Genomic DNA, 20,169 nt, shown 5'->3' with positions numbered 1-20,169 from the left:
ACACAATTGATGTATGTATGGATTGTGATAAGAGTTGTATGAGCCCCTAATAAAATGATTAAAAAAAAAAAAAGATCATCTCTGTTCATTCTATAAGCTCTTAAATCTTTCTACACAGTTGTAACCATTTAGAGAAAGATACATCACTTTAACTTTTTTTCACATTCTCCAACTGAAAAAAGCTGACATCCTGGGCGGTATAAAAATTAAGTGTTCAACTACTACCAAAAGGCTGGCGGCTTGAACCCATCCAGGCACCCTTAGAAGAAAGGCTTGACAATTTGCTTCCAAAAGATCACAACCTTGAAAATCCAAAGGAGTATCAGTTCTATTCTACACACACAGGATGCCAAGAGTTGGAAGCAGGTTTTCATTTTTGTTTAACAGAAGCTGAAACGGAGAGAATGCAAATTGATACTTGACCCCTCGGTCCTAAACATGCAGTCTTTGTTTGAGCAATGTATCTCATGTTTACACACCCATCTACATGCATCAATATACAGATAAATAAAACTTTCTGGAATTATTCCCAACAAACTATTAACAATAGTTTGTACTATTGTCATTTCAGTTATGCCACTTTTATTTTTAAGGATAAATACAGAGTTGGGTAAAAATGAATCATGATGCTTTGATATTGAACCTTATACTGAGTAGTTGCAGGAACCGTGGTAGTGTAGAGGGTTACACATTAGGCTGCTAACCACAAGGTCAGCCGTTCCAAACTGCCAGCCACTCGTGGGAAAAAGCTGAGATTTTCTACTCCCATAAAGAGTCACAGTATAGTTTACCCTGTCCTAAAGGGTCACTTGTGAATTGGAATTGACTCACTAGCAGACAGTTTGGCTTTGGCTTTTTGAGTAGTTGTGCAGCTCTCACTGTCCTCTTTCATGGTCCAAGGAACTAGTACCTTACTTCAAGAGAGAAAGGTTCCAACTGGCCTTTATCAAGTTCTAAATCATATAAGTGATGTTACTTTTAGTATATTACTTAGAGGATTACTGCCACAGCACAAATTCATAAGTCATTTTATGTTGTTCAGTCTTCATAATTAAAACATATCTAATTAAATCTCTCACACCTTGGCATTTTATTAAAAGTTTTTATTTCAAGGAATCATAAAACAAACTATCTGCCATGCAGAATTTAGGAAACTACTGCTTTAAAAAACAATATCAACCAAGAATCCCAAATTAATGATATTATATGTAAAATGACAAAAATAAAAATAAACTAGTAAGACAGCTTAGTGTTCAAGTAATATTATTTTTAAGTCTTCATAAATTATTTTTAATCATATTTTTAGTTGATAAAGTGGTAATCAGTTCAAAATAATAATGTCTGAATTGTGAAGAATATATATGTATTTTTTGGTTTCTTATCCATATCTAAGGCTAGTAAGATTTTGATCAAATGACTTATTTGAAAAATTTAAGAACAGCATTTAAAATGGGAGTTGGAAAATATTTGATGGCAGTGAGTGTGAGAATTTTGAATTTAAAATCTTGAATGAGAATTTTCACATAGATTAGATTATATAATGCTCTGTGAAAGAGTATTGATTTTTTTTTTTTAAGAAAACCACGGCTGTCTCAAAGTTGGAAAAGGATAAACCATAACATCGCTTTTTAAAGAAATTAATTATAAAATTATTCATCTTATAAACATGATTTAAATTATTTTTGCTTAGATGTATTACCTTACAAACTGAAGCTCAACCGATCCTTTTTTAATCCTAGCTAAGTGACCTTCGGCAAATTATTTAACCTCTCTGGAGCCTCAGCTTCCTCATCTATGAAATGAGAATTATAGAATTGGGAAGATTAAATGAGATATTACTTATAAAAAGTTTGGCATATTGTCTAGCATGTAGTACATGTTCAATACATGTTAGCTTTGACTAACATTTGTAACTTTCCTTGCAGTTCAATCTGAAAATCCTGGCAATTTATTTACATTCATAATTCTTCTTTGGGAGCACTAGTGATTCATTTGTAGAATAACAATTTTCATTTAAGGACCAGGTGTGATTGCCAGCTAATACAACTCATCTGCAACCATTACAATCTGTCAATGGAGGCATGCATGTTGCTATGATGCTGAACAGCTTTTCTCTGGAGCTTCCAAACTACAACAGATTAGGATGAAAAGCCTGTGGATTGAACTTCTGAAAAGCAGCCAATGAAAACCCTCTGGATCGCATGGTTTCATCTCCAACCAATCACTGGATGGTAGAGTACTGGTATCATTTATTCCACTGTGCATAAAGTTGTCAGGAGTTGGGGCCAACGATGTAGTAGCTAAACAAATTTCCTTCTAATCTACTCTGCAAAGTGTTCACGGCAAGCTACATTGCACAGGTGAATGCTGAATTTTACTAGTGGTAAGAGAAAAAGAATTATTATGTTTCATAAAGCTTACTAAGTGTGTTGTATTTCTTGAAGCCATAAAGTTTTTTAACTCAACTAATATGAATTTCAGGATAGAAAATGTAAGTAAAAGCAAGAATTGTAAGAATAAATCAATGACCACCATTTAATCAACACTTTCATATATAAAGATGAAAAAGCATCATCACAATACACTCAATAGCATTACAAATCTGTTAAGAAAAGAATCTCTTGGACATCACATTATATCCAAAACATATAATTATGTTATCTTCATCATCTCCAGAGACTTTAGTGATAATTAATTAATCTAAATCAACTTTCTCAAATGTCTAACTCACATTCTTTGGTTTCAACATCAAGTATTAATCTTATTCATAGCAAGAATCTTTACAAACTATATTTAATATAATTTACTTTAAAAACTGTATGAATAATTAAAAATAATAAAAACCCTTCTACTCCAACATACGTTATAAAAAAAGTAGTGTTTTCAATGTAGTAAGCTGGAAAAACTAATAAACTAAGGTTTATTTGTGAAAACATTTAAAAAACAAACAAACTCAAGCAAACCCATTGCTGATAAGTCAGTATGACTCACAGTAACCCTATATGATAGAGCAGAACTGCCCTATAGGGTTTCCTGCTATGCCTTTCACCTGGAGAGCAGCTTATAGGTTCAAACTGCTGACTTTTGGGTTAGAAGTGAGTGCTTAGCCATTTTCTCTTTTAAGAAAATACGTAAGACCACCCATCCACAATTTTTTAGAAGAATCAATTTGGTACCTTTCATGGCCTCTTCAAAAGAACATGGTCTTGCTGGACTCGGTATTTCCTTCTTTACATTTACATTCAAAGCACCAGCTGTTGCTATTTTAAAAATAACAAAAAACAATGTATTTTGCTACTTTAAAAATAACAAAAAATAATTTCAATTTATCCATCTTTAAAAATGTGTATCTTAAAGTTCTTTAATAAAAACATTTTCTTACTAAACATTATTAAATTGTTTTAATAGAAATTTTTAGGTAAGTTTATGTAACCGGCAGTCTATCCTCCAAATTCATGAATACCCAAGTGGACATGAATTTACTTATATAAACCAAATCAAAACAAAAAATACTTTAAAAGAATCTTTCTTAAAAAAAAAAAAAGAATCTTTCTTATAATGGTATAAATGTTAATTATATCACATAAGACTATCTAGAAATAATTTTTCAAATATACTGTAACATAGCAAAAAATTTTTTTCATCACCATCCATTTTAAAATAAATGATCTATGAAATAAAAAAAACTAACTTGTATACTCGAGGATAAGCTGAACCGAGTATCAGCTGAGGTACCTAATTTTACCACAAAAACAGCATTAAAAAAGTGCTGGAAAAACTCGCTTATACATGAGTATATACAGTAATGAAGACATTGAAAGTATAAAATTATAATTATTCTTATAACAAAATCTTTAAATTCCAACTAAGTAGGTTCTTGCTAAAAATAATTATATTACTTTTATTTAAATATAATCCTCAACATACTTCTTTTTCAAAATTTTCGTACTTCTTAGACTAAATTGGGATTTGAGTCAGTATACTTTCAGTATTTTATATTTGATATGGCAATGTCAAACGATAGTTAAGCCTCATTGATTAAAGAGACAAGATTGTATATACATCAAGAATTAAGTTATTCTTGTGGTATGCATAGTGGACATGATAAATGATAAGGAATTGAATGGAAAGGGAATCCCCTACAATTTTAATCAACACAACATAAATTATATTACAAATATAAAAATAGAAAAAACTTTAAAAATAAAAATAGAAAAGACTAGACCCTGAGAAAATTTCAAATTTCTACTTCTGAATCAAGTTATAAAATATTCTATTTATTTGAGGCCTTGGTTTATTTACTTTTCCAATAATTTTATTAGTATATGATTCACATATCATATAATTCGAGTTCAATCACATCAAAAGGGGTGGTATAATCATTACAATCAGTTTTAGAACATTTTCTTCATTCTTGCACCAAAGTTATTAAAAGTTTTTATAGCAGAAAAAAAGAGATAAGAATATATATCTCCATTTCTCACTGGAATTACCATTGTAGAGTCACTGAAAAGAATGTCTAACATTATTTCCATTATCTTAATTCAATAAAATAAAAATAGTAAAAGTGTTTTAGTAATTCTCAGCTTCTGGGACCAACAACTGGCAATGAAACAAAGGTTTTATGATTCTATCAGGTAAGGAAGTGCCTGACAGCACGCAAGTGATGTGTACTGTTTTAGTAGTATCTGCCATGGAGCTTGTGTCTAGCAGAGAGCTGCACAGTCAGGAAAGTATAGGTTCACTTTAACCCTTCTCCTATTCCACTTTTAGACCATCTAGCAAGTACTCAGTAATACAGAATTTCCTGTACAAATACAACTTTGTATTTGGGTAGTCAGGGTAGTCAGACCTTGCTATAACTGACTGAGGTATCAATGCCCTTGGGAAATGATGGAGTCAGAGGGAAAAAGGTTGGTAGGCCTGGGATCCTCTATCCCCATGCTGTCATCTTCCAACAAAAACGATGTGCCTGACATAAGAGTTAAAGCAGTATTTGGTGGCTGTTTTAAGAAAAATGCAATATCCAAAACTACTATCCATTAGTCTCAATGAGTTATCATTATTTTTTTTGGTTGGCAAGTCTTCATATTCTTTCAAAGAACTAGAAAGTAAACATTCATATTAGTTCATCACTGTTCGTTTTGACATACCTGAGTCTGGAGTGTAAGTGAATGGCTGAACATCATGAGATCTTCCAGCATTGGTCACTACATATATTCCCACAGATACAGGCAAAGTTATATGCTGGTCATGATATGGGGGAACCTTCACAATAAGATGATTCTAATTTAAAGTACAAGAGTTAAAAAAAGCAACATTTAAGTTAAACTTTTGAAATAAAACACTTTTTATTTACATATTCTTCCTGATAGCATTCATGTTTTAAAACTTTAATACTGTATAGGGCAAACATATTTTAAAATTCAGGTTCATAGGAATCAGAACACGCATTTTATGGTTCCCTTTTAAAATAATTTTTTTAAATGTAATTTCTTAATGTAATTTAGGTAGGGGGTTTATATTTCAGATCATCATTTTTGTTTAATAACCTAAAACTACTTATCAAACTCCCCAACAGCATGTCCTATCCCACTTTGATTTCTCTTCTTGTGGATTACTATCTTCTTCACCTAACTTAACACCTGTCAACCCTTTTGCATCTTAGGGTCACTTCTATGGTAAAATTTAAATATTTTCACAATGGCTCACAAGGTCCCATGCCCTGTTATCTCCACCTCATTCTTTACTCTCTTCCTTGTTTGCTATACTCTCGCCACAATGATCTTATCAGTCAATGCTTTCATTTTGCTGATTATACATGGTATAGCATATACCAGCTCAACATATTCTACATTTACAACTTAGTGACACTGATTACATTCCTCATGTTATACAATTATTCACACCCTCCTTTTCTGAGTTTTCCCCTCAACATAAATAGGCTGCCCTCTATGATTTCTATCTAATCTTGCAAGTTGCTGTTGTCAATTTTTCTTTTTTTTTAGGAGTCACTGATATTTGTTTTGCAAAAAAAACACGGGATGTTGACTGTTGACACCTCGGGATGACACTGGGACACTTGGTGGGAAGCTTGCGAGAAGAGTGAGGAGTTGGGATGTCATAGAATCACAAAGCTTGGGTTTCCAACAGGTGTCCAGATGGTCTGGCTTGGCCGCAGGGGCAGCTCTAATGAAGCGGTGAGAACGCCGACAGGCTCGGGGAAGGGACTACCAGAGGTCTGCCTGCCCAGCTTATTTGAGGAGGGGAATTCTGAACTTGGCCTTGCTGCCCAGCTCCTCTTCAATTATGAGAATCTGGTTGTACTTGGCCAGGCACTCAGGTTGGCATGGCGCACCAGTCTTGATCTGTCCAGTGCAGAGTACCACCACCAGGTCAACAATGAAAGTATCCTCGGTCTCCCCAGAACAATGAGACACCATGACGCCCCACCCATTGGACTAGGCCAGCTTGCACGCCTGCAGAGGCTTGGTCACGGAGCCCATCTGGTTCACTATGAGCAGGAGGCAGTTGCACGACTTCTCACCCATGCCCTTGGCGATTCGCTTTGGGTTGGTCACACTGAGATCGTCCCCTACCACCTGGATCCCTGAACTGGGAGTAAACTTGGCCCAAGCGTCCCAGTCATCCTGGTCGAAGGGTTCTTTGATAGACACTACTGGGTAGTCCATGATAAAGGACTTGTACAGATCTGCCAGTTGGTCAGGTGAGATGTACCTGCTTGGGTCATCAGGCAACTTGAAGTCCAAGTCGTATTTCCCAGACCTGAAGAACTCGGAGGCAGCTACGTTCATGTCAATCACCACCTTGTCAGTGTAACCAACTTTCCCAATAGCATTCTTTAGCAGCTCCAGGGCTTCTTTGTTCTCCAAGATGTTGAGGGCAAATCCGCCTTCATCCCAGACATTGGTGGAATACTTGCTGTACTTCTCCTTGATGACGTTCTTCAGGTTGTGGTACACCTCGGCCACGATGTGCATGGCCTCCTTGAAGTTGGCTGCTCCAATGGGGAGGATCATGAACTCCTGCATGGCCAGCTTGTTACTGGCGTGGGAGCCGCCAGTGATCACACTGCAAGCAGGAACTGGCAGGATAACTTCGGAACTGCCAGCCAAGTCAGCAATGTGACGGTATGGGGGGATTCCCTTCTCAACAGCTCCGGCCTTGCACACAGTGAGGGACACGCCCAGAATGGCATTTGCACCAAATTTTGATTTATTCTCAGTTCCATCCATCTCAATCATCAGTTTGTCGATCTTTTCCTGTTCTGTAACGTTCAGCTTCTTGCTGACCAGGGCAGACGCAATTGTTTTATTGATGTGCTCAACAGCCTTTGAGACACCTTTGCCCAGATACCGGGTCTTAACATTATCCCAGAGCTCCAGAGCCTCATAGATACCAGTGGAGGCACCACTGGGCACAGTGGCTCTGAAGAGCCCTGTGGCGGTGTAAAGATCGACCTCAACGGTGGGATTTCCGCCGGAGTCAAAGATCTCTCTGGTGTGAATCTTGAGGACAGACATGATGGATTTCTGGCCGCTGGTTCTCTTCGCCCAGGAAGGAAGTGGAGGAGGCTGCAGACACTGAGATGGGTGTTGGGTCAGCAGAGTGCAGATGCTGCGACTGCCCGAGAAGCTCTTGCTGTTGCCAATTTTATCCCATATAAATTGTTCTTAAAGAGTATACACTTCACAACACAGACCTTTTTTTTTACTAGTTAAGCTAAATAATTACTGATTTAAAAAGAGCTCCTATTCCTATTGTTGCTATCCCTTAATTCCATTACTGTCATCCAGTAATATATATATATATATATATTACTGTTCATCTTCTTGATTCTCTGTTATTACTCTTCAGTATCTAGGATTTTAAGTATATTCTCCTCTAAATAACAGATTCTTTCTTGCGCCTGGTTAACTTTGTTGGTCTTTCTATTGTTTTTCATTTTAGTTAGTGCCCCATTCAGTTGCGATAAATTATTATTTTAGATTTTTTTTTTATTTTAGATTCTTAGTTTATTTTTGCATTGTTTTTCTTATTTCTATTAGTTCTTTGGGAATGTTTTTCCTTAGTTCTTTAGTCATATTTAATATTGCTATATTACAGTTTCCTATTTATTCTTATTGTTTGGTAACCCCTAGATGACGTTTTAATTCCCTTTGTCACATTTATTTGGATGAGCAATTGTTTCTACGTTCTTTGTATGTCTTAAAATATTTTGTTGGAATACTGGAATTTCCTTTTTATTTATTTTAAAATCATTTTATTGGGGGCTCGTACAAGTCTTATCAAAACCCATACATCCATCCATTGTGTCAAGCACATTTGTACATTTATTGCCCTCACCATTCTCAAAACATTTGCTTCTACTTGAGCCCTTGGTATCAGCTTATTTTCCCCCTCCTTCCCTGTCCCCCCCCCCACTCCATGAACCCTTGATAATTTAGAAATTATTATTTTGTCATGTCTTAAACTGTCTGATGCCTCCCTTCACCCACTTTTCTGTTGTCCATCCCCCAGGGAGGAGGTTCTATGTAGATTCTTGCAATTGGTTCCCCCTTTCTACCCCACCTTTCCTCCACCCTCCTGGTATCACCACTCTCACCACTGGTCCTGAAGGGTTCACCTGTCCTGGATTCCCTGTGTTTCCAGTTCCTATCTGTACCAGTGTACATTCTCTGGTCCAGCCGGATTTGTAAGGTAGAATGGGGATCATGATAGTGAGGGAGAGGAAGCATTTAAGAACTAGGGGAAAGTTTTATGTTTCATTGGTACTACACTGCACCCTGACTGGCTTGTCTCCTCCCCACGACCCTTCTGTAAGGGGATGTCCAGTTGTCTACAGATGGGCTTTGGGTCCCAACTCTGCACTGCCCCTGATTCTCAAGGAACAGTGAAATTTTCAAGAGTATTAATATTCTGTTTCCTCTTCTTGGCCCCTGCTATGGTTTCCTCTTCCTTTTTGTGATACATCCTTTTTTCTCTTTGGTTTAATTGGGATGGGAAAGGTCCAGACAACATATTCTCCAACCTTTCCCATGTACACCAGAGGGAACCACTGCTAAATTGAGACACCGTGTTCAAAATAATCTGTCCATCAGGAGGTGCTGCCCGTTCCCCCTCTGGTCACACTCCCTTCTCAGTCTCTGGAACATGTTTTTAGTCAGAAAATCTACACCAAGTGAGCTCCCTTTGGGGCTTTGGGTTGCCTTCCAGTTTTGCTAGAGGTCCCCTATTCTGTTTTGTGGAGCTGTTTATAATATTTGAGCTGGCACTCAGGAAAAGCACAAGATTTCCTTTGTTTCAGGAGGAAATGGGGCTTACATTCTCCTTTAGAAAGAAAGACCTCTGAAAGATGTCTTATTGGTTTCAGAGCTCCAATGGCCCAGTGGTAGGTCTCCACTTAGGAGACCCACCTTCCAAATTCACTGTAGGGAACACTCCAAAGGGACCCTCTGGGAGATCTTCCTTGTTGCTATTTCTATCAGAGCCCACCCTAGCACACATTACCTTGGGAATAGCCTCCACTTAAGATGGCTGATTACTAACACATAGTAACTTCAGTTAGCAGTCCTGGATGCTCACTTTAAGGGGGAGCAGACAAACCGACACCAATCTACAGGGAGGTCAATCCTGTTTGTTTCAGAAGCGTGAGTTATGAGTGAAAAGGGAAGAAGGAACAGTACCAACTGGAGAGGAGACCTACAGTTTGCTATTGCCTTGCAACTGACAATTAACAGCTGGGGTTGGGGATGTCACATTCTTTTCTTTCTTTTTGGGGGGGTTGGGGGGCAGGGGTGATATAACATTCTTGTTAGGTCCTCTTGGAGGTTTGCCATGTTGCGGTCAGTCTTCCCCATTCCCCACTACATTTCCCCGAGGATTGTTGGCTGTGGTGTTGTGCCACTAGAGATGCCTGCTTTTTAGCACATAACAGCCTCAGCCATCTTTAGCCCCAAATGGAAAGGGAAGCAAACATTCCATTCCTCCTCCTTTTCTAATACTTTCTGAACTGTGTCCTTGGGTAAATGCTGCCCTTTTTATCTCAAATGGCTGGTTATTCTACAGTGTGCTACCTCACTAGTACTATTGTTTGCTTCCCTTATAGACCTATCTACAAATTGGCTGAAAATTAAGCCATGTGGATGAATTCAGTTCCAGGCCTTAAGAGTAACTAAAGGTCATAGTCTCAGGAATTCTATCAGTCTCTATCCAACTAGTAAGGCTGGCCTTTTAAATGATTCTGCTCTATCTCTTTTTCCCCACTTTATCCAAGAACTTTTAATGTGATCCCTTTTCAGAGTATCTGGTGTAGTAGTAACACATCAACACATTCTTCTGGTCTCAGAGTTTTCTTTTAATATATAAAATATTTATTTTTTTCTTATCTGCAAACAAATAACTATTAACTCCTTGCATACTATTAAAAGTAGGATAGAAAGAACTCCAAACCTAAAGGAAATTCACTGTCATTGAGTCAATTCTGACTCACAGTGATCCTATAAGATAAAATAGAACTGCCCTTTTGGATTAATGAGGTTGTAAATCTTTCCAAAGCGGAAAGCCTCATCTTGCCCACTTGGGAGTTCAAACCATTGACCTTGTAGTTAGCAGCCCAATGCATAATTCACTCCTCATTAAAAAACATGACAGTCAAAGTCCTCTATGAAAATGATAAAAATTAAAAAAATTAAAATCAGAACCACAGACTTAATGAGAGATCATAGTAAATTTACCTTTTTTACATATTTGCTAGCAAAAGCCCTAGGACCTCTAAATATAGCTACCAACTAAGGACACAATTCTCCATTATACTGTCTTGTTTCTATGATTATTTTTTAACCTATTACAGCTAGTGTCCCAACTGCCCTAAAAAAGTCTTAAAAATGCAACTAAACCCAAGCCTCAAAGGTAATGGAAAGGAGGTATCAAGGAAGGAAAAGAGGTAATGAATTCTTAATATTAAGTTCTATATCAAGTTAAAGGCTGCAATTTGTCAAAGCTCACTTATACGTAGTTCCTCAGTCTCCATATAAGTTTTCTTTATCTATCAAACTGAATTATAAGATAACAATTGTAGAACATTGCAAGTGACTTATTAAAAAACCAAACATATTCATGTCACACAAAAGTATTGCATTGCTAAATTAAGTTTCAGTAAGGGGCCAACTATAAACATGTAAGAATCTAGTTAAAACTAGTAAAGAAGAATAAGAGAACTTGGACCACAGAGAAATATTTTCTTCAATGGTGACTAAAATAAAACTAAAAAGCTTTTCATCATTATTATTAAGTGCTTGGTATTTGGAGGAACACAGAAGTGATACAATAAATATTCTGCCCCTGAACTTTACAAGTCAATCAGAATAAGTCAGCAGATTGTCCAATGCAATAAGAGTTATTGAATCCCACTAACTCTTTTCCACAGCACACAGTTAAGACCAGAGGAACATTTTCTATGTAGAATTTGTCTAGGTACCATATATACTCGAGTATAAGCTGACCCAAATAGTATCCGAGGCACCTAATTTTAGCACAAAAACTGCATTAAAAATGTGCTGCAAAGTCTGGCTAGACCAGAGGATGTACACTGGTACAGATAGGAACTGGAAATCCAGGGAATCCAGGGCGGATGAGCCCTACAGGACCACTGGAGTGAGTGGCGATACCGGGAGGGTAGAGGGAGAGTGGGTTGGAAAGAGGGAACCAGTTACAAGGAACTATATGTGACCTCCTCCGTGGGGGACAGACAACAGAAAAGTGGGTGAAGGGAGACGTCGGACAGGGCAAGATATGACAAAATAACAATTTATAAATTATCAAGGGCTCATGAGGGAGGCAAGAGTGGGGAGGGAGGGGAAAAATGAGGACCTAATGACAGGGGCTTAAGTGGAGAGGAAATGTTTTGAGAATGATGACAGCAATGAATGTACAAATGCGCTTTACACAATTGATGTATGTATGGAATGTGAGTTGTATGAGCCCCTAATAAAATGATTTAAAAAAATTGAAATTAAAAAATGTGCTGCAAAACTCGGTTTATACTCAAGTATGTATGGTATATAAGAAACTACACTTGATATTATATATAATGCTTTGACTTACTAGTTTTTAAAAAATATAGAATAAAATGTGTAAAAACAAAAGAATTATGAAGAATCAAAGCATTTGAATTATGTAGCTGGCCAAGAATACTGAAAGCTCCAAGGACTGCCAAAAGAACAAACACATCCATCTTGAAAGAAGTGTAGCCAGAATGCTTAAAAGTAAGGATGGTAAAAGTCTGTCTCACGTACTGTGGACTTGTTATCAGGAGACTAGTCTCTTGAAAAGGATATAATGCTTGGTATAGTAGAGAGAAAATTTACAAAGAGGAAGACCCTATATAAGACAGACTGACAGAGTGGCTGCAAAAATGGGTTAAAAAATAAGAACAATTGTGAGAATAGCTCAGGTCCAAGTAGTGTTTCACACTGTTGTATATGGGGTCTCTGTGAATCAGAACCAATTTGATAACATCTAAACAACTACTTCTCTGCTTTCATATGCTCTTTTCTAGCCCCATCTGTTCTTTATCCTAAATTTCATGCTTTGAGCATTTTACATGTTAATTTGTTCCCGCTTTTCTTGTCTCTATCTCTCTGATCTACACCTATACATATTATTCTTCTGCATATGCAATCCAACCCACTCATATCTAAATTGTCTCATAAATTTGGCTCCTATCTATTAGTTTTAACCCTCATTTAGTTTGATCCTTTCTTCCACATCATGATTCCTAAATAAGTCAGGTCTTTATTTTTGTTTTCAAGCTCCCCCCACCCCCAATTTGGAAAACAATCTATTTTACAATTTTATAATTGTAAATCCATTAAAAATATGTCTAACAAGTTTTGTTTTTTAATATTAAAAACTTTAATGTTAACAGATATAAAGCATCTGGCATACAGGGGAAATAACACACACACAACAACCAAACCCACTGCCATCAAGTTGACTCTAACTCACAATGACCTACATATGATCTTATACTTTAAATCTCTATGGGTGCAGCTTTTTCTCCCTTGGAGCAGCTTGTAGGTTTGATCCACTTAACTTGCACCCACCAGGGATCCTTTGGATACATAAGTACTAATAATATTTCACTTATCAACAATGACAACTCTCTTCTTTATGGTGAGAAAAGTGAATTAAATTAAATAAATAAACTTTATGTTCTTAAATTTTCAAATAGAGAACTGGCCATTTCTAGCATCAGTGGAATGATCCTATTTCAGTTAAAGAAACTCAAAGACAATTTAAATGACTAATGTGATTTTATATAAAGAGATCTGTTGATTCGGGAGAAATTCAAAACAAAACAGAATTTGTTAGATTACAAAGCCAAAATATGAAATGGCTTAAATTATACCTGATGAAACAACTCCATGTCAATTTCAGCTTCTGATTTCCAAGAGTTTTCATCTGAATGAAATAAAAACAGTGACTTATTAAACTTTTGAAATATGTTTTTACTCTGCAACTATGCCTGTTATCGTTATTATAAAGTCAAACATGCAACAATCTCTGTAAAATTATTATGCCTACTTACCAGAAACATTTTCTTGGAAAATAACCTTAGTTCCTTTCAGAAAGTTCTTGCCAATTAAAAACACTTCTTCTTCTCCTTTCACTGAGCAGCTATGCAGGCTTTTCTTTAAGATTTCTGGCACTCCTGCTGGCTGAGCTGTGGATATATACAACCATTCAATAAAAAAGAACCACTAACACTTATTTCTTATGTATAATTAACTTTGAGTTTTCTAGAGCTATGCGTTGTCTTTGTGAACCACTGCAAGCAGGTATACTCATTGTTGTTAGTTAAGTCTGACTTACAGCAACCCTATAGGACAAGGTAGAACTGCCCCTGTGGTTTTCCAAGACTCTCAGTACAGGAGTTGAAAGCCTTGTCCTTCTCTTGAGGAGCATCTAGGGATTTGGGACCGCTGACCTTGCAGTTAGCAGCCCTATGCATAATCACCACATACGCATGCACACGCACACGTGCTATAAAATAAGTTTAAATATTACATCAATTTATGAATTACTAAACAGTTTCACTAAGCTTTGAGAAAATTAAACCTTAGCAGAGCTGCTTCCAACTTTGGCACTTTATGATACATTGGCCAATATATACTCAATATATCATAAAGTGAGTGAGAATACCATTCTTTGTTGTTGAAAGTTACAACACCATCATTAGCATTAGCTGACTGATACAAACAGGGAATTATCTTACCCTTGTTAAATATTAAATATATATTTTCTAGGTCATATTATCTCACCCTTTTAAACAAAAAATTAACAATCTATTTAATTGAAAGGTCACTTTTTGAGGAAACACAGAAACTAGATACATGTTTCTAAAAGATGAAAGAAAAATATAGAAAATATAATTTTGATTTGAAAACAAAAGAGGTGTGGAACCTGTTTACTATATTGCAGAAACACAAAATAGAAAGTCTACATTCTTTCCTGTTTTCAAATATTAAGCGGAAATTACATGTCCCGATGACTATTAAAATATTTTAACTCATTTCTTCCTTTTATTTATTTAAAGCCTAAGATGGCCGAATGAAGTTGCCCTGTTAAGTACAATGGGTATTTATTTTCTATATATTTACGATAAAATTTATATTTTAAATTTATATTATAAAAAGAACTAGTCTGTTATTCAAGATAATTTAACTTTCAACTTTTGAGCTTTTAAAAGGTGTTTCCTATTAAAAAGTTTAATGGTTACCTAATAGGACTGATTTCACACTAAACAAAGCTAAACTCATGATTATTTAAGCACTGTTGTTTTTTTAATCTTTCAGTAATTTGTAAATTGACTCTTGAAAGTGATCACAAACCAAAAAGACAAGCCACCCTTGTGCTATAGAAGGAATGGTTCTCATATAATGCACTCATTGCCAAGTGGATTCTGAACTTATTAATAAGCCTATAGGATGGGGTAGGTTTACCCCAAAGGGTTTCCAAGGCTGTAATATTTACTGAAACAGAAGCATATCCTTCTCCCACAGAGTGGCTTGTGGGTTTGAACTGCTGATTTTCTTTGGTTAGCAGCTGCATCAACAGGAATCTTGCTTTTCATATAACAGTCTAATTATGGAGTGTGTCCATAAAATATGTATGTGTAAACCCAAACCTCTATGCCTGTGGTAATAATCCCACTTAGGAATGGGCTGTCTTTGTTATGTTAATAAAACAGGATTATCATAGTCTTATTGAGTCAATCACTTTTGAGATAAAAATAATAATAATGTATAAATTATCAAGGGTTCAGGGGGAGGGGGAACCAGGGAGGGAGGGAGGAAAATGAGGAGCTGACACCATGGGCTCAAGTGGAAAGCAGGTGTTGTGAAAAATGATGAAGTCATCATATGTTCTAATGCGCTGGACACAAATGATGTATGTACAGATTATGATGAGTTTGTTTGAGCCCCTAATAAATTGATTATTAAAAAAAAAAAGATTCTTTTTTCCCAAACCACTTTATTAGGAGCTAATCCAGACATCATACCATACCATAGTTCATTCATATCAAGTAGGGTTGTACAATCACGACCATAATCAGTTTCAAAACAGTTTCTTCCTTCTTGAACTCCTTGATATCAGCTCCCCCTTGGCCCCTCCCCCACCCCCATTCCCCGCACTGTGCCCTCCAGGAACCCTCATTCCAGTTGTCTATGTAGACTCATATATCCTGGATTTCAGATAACAAAAAACCATAGGAAACCATATAGCAGGGAGTCAAGAAGGCTACCAACAGGGACAAAATACAACAGAGACAAACCTTGATATGAAACAAAACAAAACCCAGAAAATATTTAAAACCAGATAAGCACAGTCTATAAAAGGAGAGAGATCATGTGACACGGTTTTAACCATTCAAGTCAGATTTGTCATTTTAATTTATTATAGTCATCTTTCCAATAGTATTTTCTGTCTGGTAACCAGGTTATTTATATCTCTCAATTAGGGTTTGAGGGAAATCACTGGAGGCTTATTCGCCCAGCAATCAGAAAGAATAATATATGGGGACATAAATGCTTGTTTTCAAACGCAGCCATCTACATGGACGAAGCACATCAACAGCCATAATTCAAGGATCATACATTACAATCCAAAAAAATGAGATTCAACAAGCAAATAAAGGAGAAAGTGAAATGTCAAGTCACATGAAGCTCTCATCCAGGAGTAGAAGCTAAAATAAAAGTGACAAGGATCTTTCTCCAAAGCCCAAAAAGATCCAAAGGCTTCCACTCGAGCCAGCACCTTGAATATTGGACTTCTGGCATCTTAAACTATGAGAAAATAAGGTTCTATATTTTAAAGTCAACCAATTGTCGGGTTTCTGCTACAGCAGTACTGAATAACTAAGGCTGCTGTTAAAAATAAAGCTGAAAAAATGTAATGGCTTTCTAAGTACGAAAGAAAAACTAAGAAAATATTTCAACTTGTCAATATAGTAAAATGTTGTATCAATGTTTGCCTGAAGTACGTATTTAGCAACAACGACAAAATTATAATAAAAAGCTTACCTATAGAGTATCGATGTGAGTCAGAATTGACTTAATGGTAGCGAGTTTGGTTTGGTTTAGATCTACTCATTATATTAAAAAAAAAATCATCAAACCCATGACCTTACAGGGCAGAGTAGAACTGCCACCATAGGTTTTCTAAGGTTGTATAAGGAAACAGAATGCCAGATCATCTCCCTCAGAGGAACTTTTCGTTACCAGCTGAGTACTTAATAACACTGTGCCATGGAGTCTCCTTAATCATTACTCTACTCACCACACATTATTTACTGTGCCTAAATTTGTAAGACAAAGACAGTTTTATTTCTGATACGATCCCTTCCCCAAAGTTGTAGAAGTAGTTTAAAAAGTTTAAATTTATTCATTCATTCATATTAAGACCTAGAAGCACTGTAAGATAAAATGTTTTATCTAAGCAAGTTCTGATTAATTTTGCCGTACTGAACAGCCAAAAAGAGACCCTCAACATGATGGTGTGACACAATGGTTGCAACAATGGGCTCAAACATAACAAAAATTATTAAGATAGTACAGGACTGTGCAGTGCTGCTTTCTCTCGTACATGGGGATGTTATGAATTAGAACTGGCTCAACAATACACCAACAGTAAACAAATAAATTACCATGGTAGGATAAATATTGGAAAATTATAAAAATTTAGTTTTTATTTGATATAGTAGAATCAAATAAAACATATACACCTTAACTGTCTGGAGACTATAAAGATGTCAATAAAGTATAAGAAGATTCTTCTTCCATCCCCTTAAAAATCAAACAAAAAAACAAAACTATGAATCCAATGATGATTGCTAAACAATTAGAAGAAAAGCAGGATTCTATTTAAGATAATGAATTCTGGCAGTAGGTCCTTTACAATGATTATCTCTTAATGAAAGGGTACATTTCCTCTCCTCCCTTTAACTTCTATCACCTGTTGGCCTCTCTTCCTTTTCTACCTCCCTCTCGTCATTCTGTTTCCTTCTATCTCTCATTTTAATTCCAACCCTTCTTAGTAACTTTCTTTCCACTTCTCATTTCACTCCAACTGCCAAAAGGATTATATTCATGGAAATAAACACAAACCACAAGCCCACAATGAAAGAAACATTCCGTTTGAATATTTTAAATAAGATTTTTTTCGGTCATTTGCTTCATCATGTATTATTTGTTTACTCTTCCTCTCCTCTTTCCCTTCAAACCTCTACTTGTTAAAGTAGTATAATAATATTCAAATTTCTTAGCACAACACAAAAGTCTTTGTGAAGTGATCTTGCCTCAAAACCTTACTATTTCTTTGTGTATATCTTTTTGCATCAATAACAAACTATTTTTAATTCCTCCAAAATAATGAAGCTCTTTCATGTAGCATATTTATACACTGTTTCCTCTGCTGAAGAATGCTCTTCTAAATGCCATTTTGCTTGGCTTACATCTATCTGTCCTTCAAGACATGACACAAGTTTTATCATATCCAAAACAGTCTGAACTAGATGTTCTTCTTTCTTATGTTTCCACTACAACCTACATCTGTATCTACTATAGCCTATATATTGTATTACAGTAATATGTTTACTAAACTGTTGCTCCCCTTAGCTTGCTAGATTCTAAGGTCCTTGGCTTTCATCTCCTTATTTCCAGAGCCTGACACATAGTAACTATTGATTAGGTTAACTATGAAGCTTCCAAAAGAGGCATGTCTAAAACCTATCTTAAGTTTAAGTGGCATGATAAATATATATTTTTTAAAGAAGCATCATAGCTGATTCTACCGAGCTAGAGAACCACTGTATATATGCATTTTGAATAAATGTACATTAGATAAATGACTTGTAGTAAATCATTATTAGAATACAAATTATCTGTATTAACTATTATAACCCTCAATAAGCAACACCTGTTAAAACATTATAAACAATTTCAACATATTCCAGAATATGTTGACTGATATGATGATTAAGAAATTTTAATAGTATGTCTCATCCTCTAGCCCCGCTGTCCAGGGGGATGAACAGAAACATGGGTGAAAGGAAACAGTGGATGGTGTAAGATATGAAAACGATAATTTATAATTTAGCAAAAGTTCACAAAGGTGGGGTGGGGGGAGCTGATACCAAGGGTTCAAGTACAAAGAAACTGTTTTGAAAATGATGATGGCATATGCGCTTGATAAAACTGATGTATGGATTGTTTTAAGAGATGTAAGAGCTCCAATAAAATGATTTATTAAATAAATAAATATTTTTAAAATAGTATATACCTAATTTTGTTCATAAAAATAGATTTTTAAGAGTGCCTGAAGAACAGAGATAAAATAACAATGTAAGAACTAATTTTGCCGCCAGAAAATGATGCTATAGAGAAATTTTTTTAAAAGAAAGAAAACTGTCTCTGTAGGTTATAGGATAGAAATTCAGAAAAATGTCCCACTCCACCTATCATGATCCCAATTCTACTTTACAAATTTGGCTAGACCAGAGGATGTACACTGGTACAGACAGGAACTGGAAATAGGGAATCCAGGGTGGATGATCCCTTCAAGACCAGTGGTGCAAGTGGTGATACTAGAAGGGTGGGTTAGAAATGGGGAACCGATTACAAGAATCTACATACAACCTCCTCCCTGGGGGACGGACAACAGAAAAGTGGGTGAAGGGAGACGTCAGACAGTACAAGATATGACAAAATAATAATTTATAAATTATCAAGGGTTCATGAAGCAGGGGAAAAACTGAAGAGTGGATGCCACAGGGTTAGGTGGGAGAGGAAATGTTTTGAGAATGATGAGGGCAATGAATGTACAAATGTGCTTTACACAATTGATGTATGTATGGATTGTGATAAGAGTTGTATGAACCCCTAATAAAATGATTTTTTTTAAAAATTCAGAAAAATGTTAAATACAGAACTATGCACCATATGAGCAATTATCTACTCCTTGGTATATATGCCCAAGATAAATGAAAATGTATATCTGCATAAGAAAAACATGTTTGTTAGTGTTTATAGCAGTATTGTTCACACTAGACAAAAAAGTGGAAACAACCCAAAGATCCATCAATTGATACTGATAAATGCTAAATAAAGATGAACCTTGAAAACATGCTGTTATGTGAAAGAACAAAAAGGATATATTGTATGATTTCATTTCAAGAAGGATTTGTCTGTTCTTTGGAATGTACAAAGCAGGAAAATCTATAGATGAGCAGCAAAAAATGGAAGACCCTCAACAAAATGGATTAGTAACAAACAAAACAATTGAGACTATGGACAGTGTTTTGTTCTGTTGTACATAATGTCAATATGAGTCAGAAATGACTAAATGACACCTAAGAATGAACAACAATAAATTATAAACTGTATGGTGACTGAAGATGTACAAAGGTTAAGTCAAAAACTATTGCTATAAAAATTTTAGAAAGCTTTATTATTAAAAAAAAATCAAAATGTAAATATATTGTTTCTCAACATATCCTCTAGCTAGGTCTATGTACTTCCGAAGGCAGTGTTCCCATCTCTCTACCCAATCCTCAAAGAAGTCTACTCTCTTTCTACACTATGTGAA

The 20,169-nt window shown here is 35.8% G+C and overlaps 1 protein-coding gene and 1 pseudogene across 6 annotated transcripts in view; both read right to left on the bottom strand.

Moving 5' to 3' along the window:
- NFAT5 (nuclear factor of activated T cells 5) overlaps positions 1-20,169 on the bottom strand; it is a 72,124-nt gene that overhangs the window by 21,534 nt on the left and 30,421 nt on the right. For 5 of the 6 annotated variants that reach the window (XM_004704579.2, XM_030886558.2, XM_004704580.2 and 2 more), the window contains 4 exons: positions 13,613-13,747; positions 13,433-13,485; positions 5,154-5,286; positions 3,177-3,260 (listed from right to left, as the gene is read on the bottom strand). In XM_004704579.2, coding sequence (XP_004704636.1) covers positions 3,177-3,260; positions 5,154-5,286; positions 13,433-13,485; positions 13,613-13,747 — 405 coding nt within the window. The remainder of the gene's footprint in view (positions 1-3,176; positions 3,261-5,153; positions 5,287-13,432; positions 13,486-13,612; positions 13,748-20,169) is intronic. The other variant, XM_045293816.1, reaches the window with a different exon arrangement.
- On the bottom strand, positions 6,255-7,544 carry LOC105978800 (annotated as a pseudogene).

Source organism: Echinops telfairi, unplaced genomic scaffold (genome assembly GCF_000313985.2).
Source record: "Echinops telfairi isolate 266 unplaced genomic scaffold, ASM31398v2 ScPeMD7_2291;HRSCAF=2852, whole genome shotgun sequence".
NCBI classification, from domain to species: domain Eukaryota; kingdom Metazoa; phylum Chordata; class Mammalia; order Afrosoricida; family Tenrecidae; genus Echinops; species Echinops telfairi.
This window is presented reverse-complemented; position numbering and strand designations above follow the sequence as displayed.